Below are 13,642 nucleotides of genomic sequence, written 5' to 3'. Positions count from 1 at the left end.
TGTGTAGCAGTTCACAATGCAATGCAAATCTGCATACATTTCTTGGCTTTAAAGTAATGTCGTTGTAACTAAAAACAAAACATTTGGTCTTTAACAGCTCAGAGAAGACCATCTTGGTTCAAAACTACATTGCAGTTGACAGCAATGTGGGTTGCACCATGCCTTTCAGCTGGAGAATTAAAGATCATCTAGAGGAACTCTGGGTACATGCTTTTCAGCAAGAAGGTATATTTACTTAACTGCTATCGTTGCTGTTTGTTGTTGTTGTTTCAGCAATCACACTTAAATCAGTGTGCTTTGTTCTCTTGTGACTTGTGACAGTTATTGCTGCTTTTTAGAGCAGACGGACCCGACTTATTTATGCCCCTAGGGCTGGGCATTGGGCCTGTTTTAGGCTTCTACTCATTTTTATATTTTAGACATCCATCAATTATGGTGATGAAAAAGATTTGTCGCGCTGGTGGAAACAACACGAGACCGTGCTACCGCGACTGTCAAAACCGGCTTGGACGGTGTTTCTCCACCAGCAGCAGCGGCAGCGAGCGTGCCGTCAATGCAGCTGGAAGAGTTTCGTGTTCAAACGCATGCAGTAGGCTAAAGCTTGCCACAAAGCCCCAACAAAAGTAATTAGAAAAAAGTTGACGATGCTGACTCGCCATCTCCTCATTGGACGTGCCTTTAGAGAGAAATGCATCTTTACAGATTACATAATGAAAGAGTTTTTTAGATGTGAATTATTTTGTTTTGAAGTAGTAATTTAAAGCTTTCTATTAATATATTTATCATGTCTGTGAGGCAAGTATTCGCTGAGTTTCAGTTCATCATTGTGAAGCGTGCTCCTGCTCAAGACAGAGACGGCAGAAAGCCAAATTTTACAAAAGCACGTTTTGTTGATCTTGCGAGTGCACACAAATAAAAGTAGACCCTTTACAGTTCCGAATGACATATTACTCTCTTTATGAGCAAAAATGACGGCATATTTTAAGTTTTTTCCACTGTTAATAAGAAAAAATGCAAGTGATCGCGCTGGCTCCTTCATGTCCTGCAAAGCACGCTTTAGCTTCCACTCTCCACACAAACGATTGCATACGTGCCTAATAGCGCACTTTTATTTAGGTTAAATGTTTAAACTAGCATTGAAATAAGCTTGAAGTGTTTTTTAAGTCGTGATCAGTTGAGAAGGCTAAATTGATCAAACATATGATCAACTCACTGCCTGTCGCTGGTCACTCAGTCGTTACTTTAAAAAAGAAAAACTTGAATTTACCAACAAAATAAATATGTTTCAAACATATTTCTAAATTAACTTAATAAAAAAACTAAAATAAATATAACCACTTTGCCATTAAAAACAAAACTGAACTATTGTAATGGCTGCAACAGCAGCTGTATATTGCGGAAGAGAGAGAGAAAAATACACGGGCTCCAGTCGGACTCGGGCCAAGAATTCCGATAAGTTCTTGGTCAAGGGTTGGTTTAGGGCCTGAACGTCTTGGGCTAGGGCCTATATTTTAGGCCCGTGCAGGCCTCTACTGTTTTTTTTGACAGTTCTAGGAAAAACAAACAATAAATGTCCATGCATTTCTTCAACAGGACACTCTCTAGATCAATTTGAAGAGTTTTTTTGGAAGATCCCCTTGGGCGGGTACATCTCTGAAGCAACCCAAGAGATGCAGATGGAATTTTTCCACAGGTATCTCCAGGATTTCATCTCCATGACCATGAAAGTAACATCAGTGGTGAATCTCGAGGTGAGAGTCAGACTCTTTCAGAGATACAATTCTATACATCATCTGCACGTCCAAGCACATATACTTGTCTATGTGTTGATATGTTTGTATATCTGTTTTTTATTTTTTAGCTCTTATGTGGAGCCCTTACTTGTGGTGTAAATGAGCTTAAGGGTAGTCAGGAAATCCATGAGAGTGAAGTTATTTCTCTGCCGTGGGTTCATGCTGCCTACCATCGCTTCAAGAACCGAATACAGAACGTCTACAGGATGATCAGTATAGAGCCTCAGATTGCTCAGAGGCTTCTAGATAACACATGTGCCAGAGAAGGAACAGAACTGGTAAGTGCTTGCATAATTTGTATTACATGGATCGGATGTGCATGTTTTACTTTGGTTACTTCTCTCTTGACAGTCTTTCTGTTTCTCAGGTGTTAGATGTGTACACTGCATTGGCCTGTATTGAATGCCTGGAGCCCCAGGCTCTAGATGAAGATGGTCAAAGTCTGGCCTGGCTTAGACGTGTTAAAAAGCTACAGGTGCCAATTGAGCTGGTCTGCTGTGAGGAGAGCCTTCGCCACTATGGAGAGAAAAGCAACCGGATTGTCACTCACATCCAGTGAGCTATGAGCTCTAAAATATATTGTCCTATGGGAAACGTTATTTGTACATGTTCTTTGTATGTTGTGTTACATTCCTACATGATAGCACCTACAGTTTTGGAAAAGAAGCCATTCTTCAGTCTGTTTGTGTTGGAATTGGCTTTATACCTCTTTAGGTACTGTAAATCAGTGGTTATCGATCTTTTTGATTCCAAATTTCCCCATTATCTACAACAATTTTCATTTTAATAGGTTGACTGACCTATTAATCACTACCTATAAATACATGTAAAAGCCCCCTTTCCCTGGTAGAGAGCCAGTGCTTTATATTGTATTGCACTGATATAATTATTTACAGTTCAGTTAATGAATACATTTTCTTTACTTTAGACATGGCTGGCATCGCATATACTCTCTGGCCTTGTTTGTGCAGCACATGCTACTGGGTGTCGAGGATGTGCATTCGAACCTCAGGCCACTGGTTCTTGACCACACACGACGCCTAGCACAAGTGAGTCAGCTTTCAGTCCTTACTTGAAAATAGCTTCTTAAACAATTTCATTTCTGCTTATCGATACTCGTCTCTTCGCTGAAGGTCCTGGAGCAAGACTCGGACCTCAAAAACAAGCAGCCGTTTGAGGCAGCGGTCATCATACTCAAAGCTTGCAAAGATGAAGCATCTCAGAGCATTTTTAGGTAAGGTTCGTTATTAGTTCTACTTTTTGAGGGTTTAGTAAGAGGCTACTATTGAATATTGGTGATTTTTCCCCAGGTTTGGCAGTCAGCTTTGTCCAGTGTGCATGGAAGATCCGCAGGACCCTTTGAGTCTGCCCTGTGACCACATCTTCTGCCTGACCTGTATCAAACAGTGGCTGGTGCCCGGTCAGATGCTCTGTCCTCTGTGTCGCCTTGAAGTGCCTGATGACTTTGAGCTCAAGGCCTCTGAGACAATACAGTAAATTGACTAATTGTCTGAGCTTAATAGTTGTGCTTTATCTCTCTGTTTGCCTCTGTCAGTCTAAAAGATGATGTGCTTATTTTGGTCTTCAGGGGTCTGATCCATCAAAATGCATTGTTCAGAAAGCGATGCAATGCCTTCTTCATTGATCTGGTGTCCACCATGTGCTTCAAGGACAGCACTCCTCCCAGCATGGACATCATCCAACATCTGCTGTCCCTCCTGATGGTAGAGGCCCGCTCGCTCCCTCAGATTAGAGGTACGTCTGTCTGTAAGGTATATGTGTGGAGGACTAGAAACGGATTAGAATGAATTAAACGACCAGAACGTTGTTCCTCATCCTCGCAGGGCAAGACCGCAAGTTCTTGACTAAGCCTTTTTCTCCCTTCGATGACTCTGTGGATAAAAATCCAGTGGTGCGTTCAGTGGTGCTGAAACTCCTGCTCAAGTACAGGTGAGTGCAGGGCTTTTAACAGCTCGCAGCACACTCCTCTTACACATCGTAATAGTTTTTGTCTTATCCTTTTTTAGCTTTGATGATGTGAAGCACTATCTTCAGCAGCATCTGACAGAAGTTGAGCAAAGCAACATCATTCAGGAGACTGATAAAACCGAGCTTTATTCCTTGTACATAAATAGTTTGGAGGTGTGTATATCAATTCATGTTCACTCACCATGTATTACTGCTTATATTTAGTAGTTTGTGATTATGATTTTTCTTTTGATGGTATAACTTTGCATGTGAGGCCCTGTACCATCTTGACGTGTGAGGCCCTCTGTCTTTGTGGAGGGGGATTCTGAATCAAAACAAGCTGGGAGTCTACTGTTTCTACAGTAACAAGCGTCCTACTGAATAATACATATAACCATAATTTAACAAGCAGAATAATACAGCATCATACATCGTCAAGTCAGCTGTCACTTTATTTTGACATTTTTAGGAATGTTACATTTCATAAACTCAGGTCTATAGGGGGTATATATCATTTAGATTTTAGATCATGTCTCAGACGGGTCATTTCAGTTTAGAGTCAGAATCACATGCATACAGCTATTCTAGAGTTAAATCTACACTAGATCTACTGTAGCTGCAGGCTGTATACATTTTGAAGAAGAATTTTGCAGCCACAAATTAAAGTTAGTCCATTTAGCTGCAACAGTGCCACATCCAGCTGCATGTCCCCCGACTGTAGTGTCTTACTGACAGTGTTCACAGCAAACAGAATATCATACCGTATGACTATAGACATAGCTTTGCAGGGAATTAGCTCTTTTGACTTTAGGTTCCCTATAGTCCTCTGCCACTTAAAGCAAAGCGTCTCTAATATCACTTGTTTGATAGCATATTGCTTTTAAACTCTCTACGTGACCTTGTTTCGGACAGAGGTTTAATAGGGAGAGACAGGACTTTCACTTTAAGTGTTCCCATCGTTAAGGAGAGCCTGCAAATATAGAAAAAACATTTTATTTGCCATATCTCCCAGTGTGAAATTCAGGTTGTGGCAACTGCATGGCACAAAAAATTCTGGGGATTGAGATGTAGAATATGGATAAGAAATAAGAAATGTTGATGTTTTCATGTTTGCCCCACTGTATTCTTGGCCATGACAGTCGTTTATGTTTAGTCCAAGAGCATCTAGTTCAGCTTGGAGTGCATTTAATAGTTTGTTCATTTACTGGGATGAAATCGATGAAGTGTTCTTCTACATTCAGCTCTGAAGATGTCCTATTGACAAAACAAAGAATCAAGAAGCACAGAAAAGTATTTTGCTCTCTTTGTGTCATTCACAGTAGTGTTTTTGACATTTGTGGTCAGACATTCTGAATTTCATGCTATAGATAATGTGCATCCTTATTTCTCATGCATCTGACTTGCATAGTCAGGGATCAAATTTGACAACGTCATTATGGGCATCATTAGCAAGGGTTGTCCAAGGTTTGTCCAGTTTACAACAAAAGCAAAATATAGAATCTGTTTTCTTCAGATATACAAGCCATCATTGGAAAAGTGTATTTTTGAGAAATTATCGGGACTTCATCTTCCAGGCCAGTCCCTAATAAGTAGAAAAAGAGGTAGGCTAAATCGATAGTGAGATGGTTTAATTGAACTAAAATATCAGATTAGAAATATCTGTTAGTCACCACAGCCATCGTGATCTTCATCTTGTTGTGGTCCAGCCGTATTGCTAGTCACAGGGATTTTCAAAAGCGCTAACGTTGACAAACTTATCCAGCGATCCTCTCCATGATTTGTGAAATTCTTCCTTTTCTCACCAGCCAACTCATGCCTACGCAAGCAGTTGTGCTCTATGAGGCTGACATTTCTTCTTCCTCATTGAATGAGTAGATAGATGGAGTGAGCACGCAGCATTGAAATTCAAAATGATAAAATATATATATAATAAAAATAACGAGTTGTTAGTTTTTTTTTTTACGGGAACTTGATTATGCATAGTAGAATTGAGGCAGCAGGAATTTTATTTAGTTGATATTTTTGTAAAAAATTGTACATAAACTACAGTATTGCAGGCCAGGAGTGAGGCCCTGTGCAGTTGCACACTTGGCATAGTCCTTGTAGCGGTTCTGCTTTCTGTATTTTTACTGCAGAAATGGCACGCTAATCAAAGGCTGGTTTATACTGGTTAGTGCTGATATTTAATAAAGTTGCTAAGCAATTCCGACAAAAGTACAAATGAATGACAATTAAATGCATTTCCCACCATCAGTTGAAATATGACCTGGGCAAGTTCATAAATTCAACAAAGAACAACAAATGCTTATCACTTGCCATGAAAGTCTAGAGCACTTTGTATTAACTGAAACTGAGAAAGTAGTGTATCATATTTGAACGTTTTCCCTTGATATTGATAATGTTTCTCATGGTTTAGGTGCACAGGATGATCCTCCATCCATTACCTCAGTGTTTTTGAACAGTGTGAATGATCTATGCTGCCAGAGCAGTAATGACTGGTACAGGGTTTACCTCATCAGAAAGATCTGCAGCCTTCATGGGGTTGAATATGTCCAGAAACTTCTGTCACAGAAAGAGTTCAGGTGGCTGTTTCCTCAGGAGATTCTTAATATGGTGGGTTTTGGTTGATTTACTTCACAATGCTGATATGAGTCACAAGTATTTGTGCTTTAACTGCTAAGTTTTTTTCTCTTAGAATCAAGATGACAACAAAATTGACCACTATGTGGCATGTGGACTGGACTACAAAACTATTAGAGATGCAGTAGCCAAAGCCATGAGGGATTGCGACATGAATGAAATACAGAAAGCGATTGAGGTATTGATATACTTATTTACACACATGCACACACTATGTATGTCCCAAACATAGAGAGTGTAACGAGCCGACAGGGACAAGACACTTGCGGATCCATTTGCAAAGCTTTATTTATTATTTGAATGGTCAGAAACAGGCGAGGGTCAGACAATGGCAACAGGTATATTGAGGGCAAGACACAAGAGTAATCCGATAAACAGGCGTAGGTCGATCACTGGTGAAGATAATCCAAAGGGTTTGACAAGAGGGGTAATCCAATAAAATGAGTAATATTCTAGGCGAGGTGCAAACACAGTCCGAAACAGCAAGGCAAAGGGTTAATCCAAGATACACAGGCAGAAGATCAGAAAACAGGCAAGGCAAGACTTTGACTAGACTAAGGAAACTAGAATTAGAAACTTAAACAAGGACAGGGAACTGGCTCCGGTAAGTAGCTACGCTAAACAGCATAAATGCTTAAACAATACTCGGCAGTTTGAACAGGACCTGAGTGGGTGTTATATAGTGTGTGTGATTGGTTTCAGGTGAACGTGTGATTAGTGAAATGGCTGCTGGGAAATGTAGTCCGGGGTGACATGTGAAAGTCTGTGTAGTGAGAGTCATAAAAATGGAAGAGCGACCTCTGGTGGTACTCGGACGGAAGAGCCACATAGGGTAGAATGCATCTGTATGCCAATGACTATCAACAGATTTTTGTGAAAGGCATCATTTGTGAAGTTCCAGCTGGGTTTGGATGCCGCATTAGACTGTAGCGAGACTAGGTTTTGGAACAGCGCTATTGTGTCTGTGTGGACACTATAATAAAATGCTTAAATTAATTAAATGCCATTTCTCTTCCTCACTCTGATAAATTGTTTATTTGCTTTTATATTTGCTTGAAGCATTGCAAAAGCACACCCATGAAGAAAGCTGTTTATCTGCTAATGGCTTTGTTCAGAGAAGTCACCTTCCTGTACAGAAATGGAAACCCCAACTCGGACCCTAAATCTGAGGTAAAAACACAAACATATGCTACACAACAAAACATTTGTGCTTTACGAATCTGAAGTACTGTGACATGGTTTGGGAAGAACAGTATGACTTAATGTTTACATCAGGCTTCCTAGTAAAATGGTCATGATTAAAGGGCTCATGTCAAATAGGGATGTCCTTGATATTTTCAAATAAAAGACATTAATTTACAAGAGTTCAGGTGGCTGTTTCCTCAGGAGATTCTTAATATGGTGGGTTTTGGTTGATTTACTTCACAATGCTGATATGAGTCACAAGTATTTGTGCTTTAACTGCTAAGTTTTTTTCTCTTAGAATCAAGATGACAACAAAATTGACCACTATGTGGCATGTGGACTGGACTACAAAACTATTAGAGATGCAGTAGCCAAAGCCATGAGGGATTGCGACATGAATGAAATACAGAAAGCGATTGAGGTATTGATATACTTATTTACACACATGCACACACTATGTATGTCCCAAACATAGAGAGTGTAACGAGCCGACAGGGACAAGACACTTGCGGATCCATTTGCAAAGCTTTATTTATTATTTGAATGGTCAGAAACAGGCGAGGGTCAGACAATGGCAACAGGTATATTGAGGACAAGACACAAGAGTAATCCGATAAACAGGCGTAGGTCGATCAATGGTGAACATAATCCAAAGGGTTTGACAAGAGGGGTAATCCAATAAAATGAGCAATAGTCCAGGCGAGGTGCAAACACAGTCCGAAACAGCAAGGCAAAGGGTTAATCCAAGATACACAGGCAGAAGATCAGAAAACAGGCAAGGCAAGACTTTGACTAGACTAAGGAAACTAGAATTAGAAACTTAAACAAGGACAGGGAACTGGCTCCGGTAAGTAGCTACGCTAAACAGCATAAATGCTTAAACAAGTGTGTGTAGCACCTGTCGCTCTGCTAATTTTTTGAAGATTTAAAAAAAATAATAATTTGTGGAGTTTATTTTTTAAACCGATCTGTGATAATTTCAGACTCATTGCTTCATCAAAAGCTTTATTGAGGTTTGATCCCTTACATTTCATGGCTGAACATCAATAATACTGTATATACTTCAAAAAATCTATATTTTAGTTAACACAGCACACAAATATTTAAATAGACGTATTAAATATTTAATAACAGATCATTATTAATGTAAAAAAAAAAATTACCTTTATGAGCAATCATCTCAATGGCAAAATGTGTCCCAAATGACCTGAATTTACCCTATTTACACTTATGTACAGTTCATTTATTAATCATTTGTTCATGTTTTTGCACTACTCAACCTAAAGTTGAGAATATTCATCATTTGTAAATGTTTATAAATGTTTACTATTGATTCAGGACCTTATAGGCCTTGGACTTAATGGTTGTAAAAAGTTTGTGTAAAGGATGGTTAATTTAGTTAAATGCTTGCTAAAGACGCAACACATTGTTATTTGCAAAACATATTTTTTATTGCCTTAACACTTAGTGTGCTATATCCTTAAACAGCGTATTCTTTGAATCATAGAACAGGAGAAAACAAATCAGTTTTTTCAAGAAAATACTTCATTTATGTATATAAAGAGTTTGAACAGTGTTCTCGTATTGTAGTCAAATTGTCTTTTTTGTACTTTTGGCCCCCTAACCAACTCATAAAGTTACCCATCCCACCAAACCTGGCCCTAAACTTTCCTGTATCACACTCAATATTAACGAACCCTTAAACCTACCTATACTACCTGATCATTTCCACCTTCAACTGAGGTGCCCTAGAGCAAGCCACCAATCCCCTAAATGCTATTTGAATATATATTAACATAATAACACGCATTGTACGATGTTTGTTAATGATCGATACTGAAAGTTATGTTAATATGTCACCTTTTTGATAAATGTATATCCCTATGTCTGATATTCATGCATTTTTTGTTTTTTTTTATAGCAAGATTTTATCAGAAGCACAGACATCTTTGTCAATGATGAAACAAAGGCGTTTGCTAAAGGACTGGTGAATAATCATCTGCATGCTCTGCGTGTGCAACCTCAGATGTCAGGCAGAGAGCTTCTTCTGGTGGAGGTTACAGTTCACATGGCTGCAGTTCTCTTGTGTGGAAATCTGCCTTTACTGGAGCCCCTGCAGCAGCTGGCACTGTCCCCAAACAACATGACGGTATGAACCCTTCATGATATGACGTCATGGAGTCACATGGTGACTAGAGTGTTTATGAATGTGATATTTCTGTCATGTTCTCCTTACAGGCTTCATTCATTCCAACTATGCCGGACGACATGTTGGCTGTTGCCCAGCAGGCCATAAAAGGCCCGCATGGCATGAAAGGTATTGTGAGTGGATTCTGTGTCATGCAAAATTCAAGATTTGTCAAAATGATAGACACCTGGAGACCCAGTAGTTAATGCCTGATCAGAAAGGCCACAATAAATCACGTAACACAAGAAGCAGAACTTCATGATCGGAATTGTGGTAATATAGGATAATATATTCAAACTGGTTTCCCAGGGTATTACAAAGAGTAAATAAATAAATCATTTTACTGTTATTTTGGGTGTCTTTTCAGTTGGGAAAATTAAGGCAAAAAGGAAAGTCATTTCAGAGGTGGAGCAAGATAATGAATATAAGACAAAGTGCATATATTAATAAAGTAACACTTTATTTTAAGGGTCCAGAATTATGCATTGCTTAAGCATGAACACAGTAGTAATTAATGAATAACTTAACATATAGTAAGTTATTCATTCGATAAATAAGCAAAATTAAGCTAGCAATTAATGATTAACTGAATGTACAGTAAACAACTTTTAGCCATTATTTACGACTTGGCAAACCATATATTATTTTTGTGTAATAATGCACTTGCGTATATTTCAGTTATTTACCATCTATTAAGTTGACTGAACAATATGAAGCTAGTAATTGTTTAAGTAGTGCTGGTTTTACGATTTTATCAGAAGCACAGACATCTTTGTCAATGATGAAACAAAGGCGTTTGCTAAAGGACTGGTGAATAATCATCTGCATGCTCTGCGTGTGCAACCTCAGATGTCAGGCAGAGAGCTTCTTCTGGTGGAGGTTACAGTTCACATGGCTGCAGTTCTCTTGTGTGGAAATCTGCCTTTACTGGAGCCACTGCAGCAGCTGGCACTGTCCCCAAACAACATGACGGTATGAACCCTTCACGATATGACGTCATGGAGTCACATGGTGACTAGAGTGTTTATGAATGTGATATTTCTGTCATGTTCTCCTTACAGGCTTCATTCATTCCAACTATGCCGGACGACATGTTGGCTGTTGCCCAGCAGGCCATAAAAGGCCCGCATGGCATGAAAGGTATTGTGAGTGGATTCTGTGTCATGCAAAATTCAAGATTTGTCAAAATGATAGACACCTGGAGACCCAGTAGTTAATGCCTGATCAGAAAGGCCACAATAAATCACGTAACACAAGAAGCAGAACTTCATGATCGGAATTGTGGTAATATAGGATAATATATTCAAACTGGTTTCCCAGGGTATTACAAAGAGTAAATAAATAAATCATTTTACTGTTATTTTGGGTGTCTTTTCAGTTGGGAAAATTAAGGCAAAAAGGAAAGTCATTTCAGAGGTGGAGCAAGATAATGAATATAAGACAAAGTGCATATATTAATAAAGTAACACTTTATTTTAAGGGTCCAGAATTATGCATTGCTTAAGCATGAACACAGTAGTAATTAATGAATAACTTAACATATAGTAAGTTATTCATTCGATAAATAAGCAAAATTAAGCTAGCAATTAATGATTAACTGAATGTACAGTAAACAACTTTTAGCCATTATTTACGACTTGGCAAACCATATATTATTTTTGTGTAATAATGCACTTGCGTATATTTCAGTTATTTACCATCTATTAAGTTGACTGAACAATATGAAGCTAGTAATTGTTTAAGTAGTGCTGGTTTTACATTTACATTTAGTCATGAACAGAGGTGTGACGTGCGTTCTTTTCGGCGCATTAAAGGTTAATCTTGCAGCGGCATTTTGGATTAATTGTAGAGGTTTGATAGAAGTGGCTGGAAGACCTGCCAAGAGAGCATTGCAATAGTCCAGCCTGGACAGAACAAGAGCTTGAACAAGGAGTTGTGTTGCATGTTCTGAAAGAAAGGGCCTGATCTTCCTAATGTTGTATGAAGCAAATCTGCAGGACCGGGCAGTTTTAGCAATGTGGTCTGAGAAATTCAGCTTATCATCAATCACAACTCCAAGGTTTCTAGCTGTTTTTGAAAGAGTTATGCTTGATGAGCCTAACTGGATGGTGAAATTGTGATGAAACGATGGGTTTGCTGGAACCACAAGCAGTTCTGTCTTGGCAAGGTTGAGTTGAGTTTTACAGTTACAAATGACTAAAACAGTGTAATAAAGACAATTTGACCTCCTGTTCTAAAGTGAAAGTTATGTCCATATAATTATTGGACTTATTGAGTGATATTCAAGTTTATTGACTAGAAAAAGCCAATAATAATCTCATTGTTATGTAGGTATTAAAAGGTAACTTTTACAGTCACAATATATACAGTGTATATATATATATACTTGTTCCTTCGGATAGATGCTGAAATGTACAAAATGGACGTTTAATTGTAAACATTATTACGTTTTACTAAAAAATGTTAAATAGTTGCAAATCTTTTATATCATAAAATATCTGTCTAATTTAAATGTTAAATCCCTCAACCCAACCCCAAACAAAAACAAAACCATTATATAGAGAATATAAAAAGAATATATAAAACATAATGGACAGAAATGTGTAAGAAAATAAAAATTTTAGTAACAATCTAGCATTGAGAAGATATTTTGAGCCGCTAACCCCAATCAAACCTCTAAACTTAATAACCATAACCATTTTTAAAAAATGTACAGTTATAAAGAAAAACATAACAAACAACTGTAATCACAATATTTAATTTATTGCCAAAATGTCAAAAGCGGTACCTAAAGCCGTTCAAATGATGATGTGTTGCAGCCGCAGTCGCGGTATAATAGTTTTATATATGAGGTACAGAGAAGAATGTAAGATATTAATCGACAAAAATTATATCCCGCTTCGCTTCACTCATTTAAACCCAACCAGGTGAGAGCCAATGAGCGTTTGATATTACTGCCATAAAATGTGTTGTTTCAAGCTTTTTGGCATTTTTGAATTCATAACAACCGCGGTTTAGACGTTTACATCGCTGCTGAGAATGGAGATGAAGATAGCCGAATAAAGGCTTGAATTTGGATCTGTTCATCTCAGTCGTATGGATTCCAAAGATGCGGATTACAGCGAGTGAATTATATTGATGTCGTTTGTGAATTTATATTGCGTTTTGGTGTATTTTGTGGTTTTATTGTCCGTCACAGCATAGGACTATACTGAGAAAACGCCTTATGTGTCCCACGGCGAACAAAATAAGTATTAGAGGATAAATAATGGTTAAACGATTACAGAAATGTTACTTATTTTCAGTGTTGGGGGGAACGCATTACAAGAAACGCGAGTTACGTAATCAGATTACTTTTTTTAAGTAACTAGTAAAGTAACGCATTACTTTTTAATTTACAAGAGAATATCTGCGTTACTTTTTCAAATAAGTTGAAAAAGTTACTTGCGTAAGTTACTTTTCCCCCCCAATTTATTGATTGACAGCTCTGGTGTCGCCATGGCGACAGAAATCAGATGTTACTGTAGTTCTAAAATAAATATGAATATGCATTAATTCATCACTCACACACACAAAAAACACAGATTCAGTATTCCTCAAAATGAATAAAAATAATGCAACTCAGAATAAATGTTAAACAACACAAACATCCTTTATGTATTTTATCCCATTCTATTAACCAATGTCTTTGCTTCTGACCTTCGATGATACGCACAAATTACTCTAGACAAACATTTGTGTCTTATTTTTACTGCTGAAGTGTGTTGAAATGTCTTCTTCTGCATTCTACTGTACGGATGTAAATGTACTTTCCCTTCAGCCTGAGGCTTCTTCATTTCACTTTTGGTGTGAAAAGGCTTTTATATTT

The 13,642-nt window shown here is 38.1% G+C and overlaps 1 protein-coding gene across 1 annotated transcript in view; it reads left to right on the top strand.

The window, feature by feature from the left end:
• The window catches only part of LOC107573657 (E3 ubiquitin-protein ligase rnf213-alpha-like), a gene marked incomplete at its 5' end in the record, with an annotated part of 81,958 nt that overhangs the window by 42,679 nt on the left and 25,637 nt on the right, over positions 1–13,642 (top strand). The window contains 18 exons of the mRNA XM_016260099.1: positions 98–225; positions 1,594–1,751; positions 1,862–2,071; positions 2,161–2,348; positions 2,722–2,842; positions 2,927–3,027; positions 3,104–3,286; positions 3,382–3,548; positions 3,638–3,743; positions 3,821–3,939; positions 6,178–6,374; positions 6,457–6,579; positions 7,461–7,571; positions 7,885–8,007; positions 9,508–9,735; positions 9,825–9,903; positions 10,541–10,746; positions 10,836–10,914. Coding sequence (XP_016115585.1) covers positions 98–225; positions 1,594–1,751; positions 1,862–2,071; positions 2,161–2,348; positions 2,722–2,842; positions 2,927–3,027; positions 3,104–3,286; positions 3,382–3,548; positions 3,638–3,743; positions 3,821–3,939; positions 6,178–6,374; positions 6,457–6,579; positions 7,461–7,571; positions 7,885–8,007; positions 9,508–9,735; positions 9,825–9,903; positions 10,541–10,746; positions 10,836–10,914 — 2,627 coding nt within the window. The remainder of the gene's footprint in view (positions 1–97; positions 226–1,593; positions 1,752–1,861; positions 2,072–2,160; positions 2,349–2,721; positions 2,843–2,926; positions 3,028–3,103; positions 3,287–3,381; positions 3,549–3,637; positions 3,744–3,820; positions 3,940–6,177; positions 6,375–6,456; positions 6,580–7,460; positions 7,572–7,884; positions 8,008–9,507; positions 9,736–9,824; positions 9,904–10,540; positions 10,747–10,835; positions 10,915–13,642) is intronic.

This window comes from Sinocyclocheilus grahami, unplaced genomic scaffold (assembly GCF_001515645.1).
Source record: "Sinocyclocheilus grahami isolate Dianchi unplaced genomic scaffold, SAMN03320097.WGS_v1.1 scaffold1995.1, whole genome shotgun sequence".
Taxonomy (NCBI): Eukaryota; Metazoa; Chordata; class Actinopteri; order Cypriniformes; family Cyprinidae; genus Sinocyclocheilus; species Sinocyclocheilus grahami.
The sequence above is the reverse complement of the archived record's forward strand: the minus strand, read 5'-3'. Positions and strand labels throughout refer to the sequence as shown.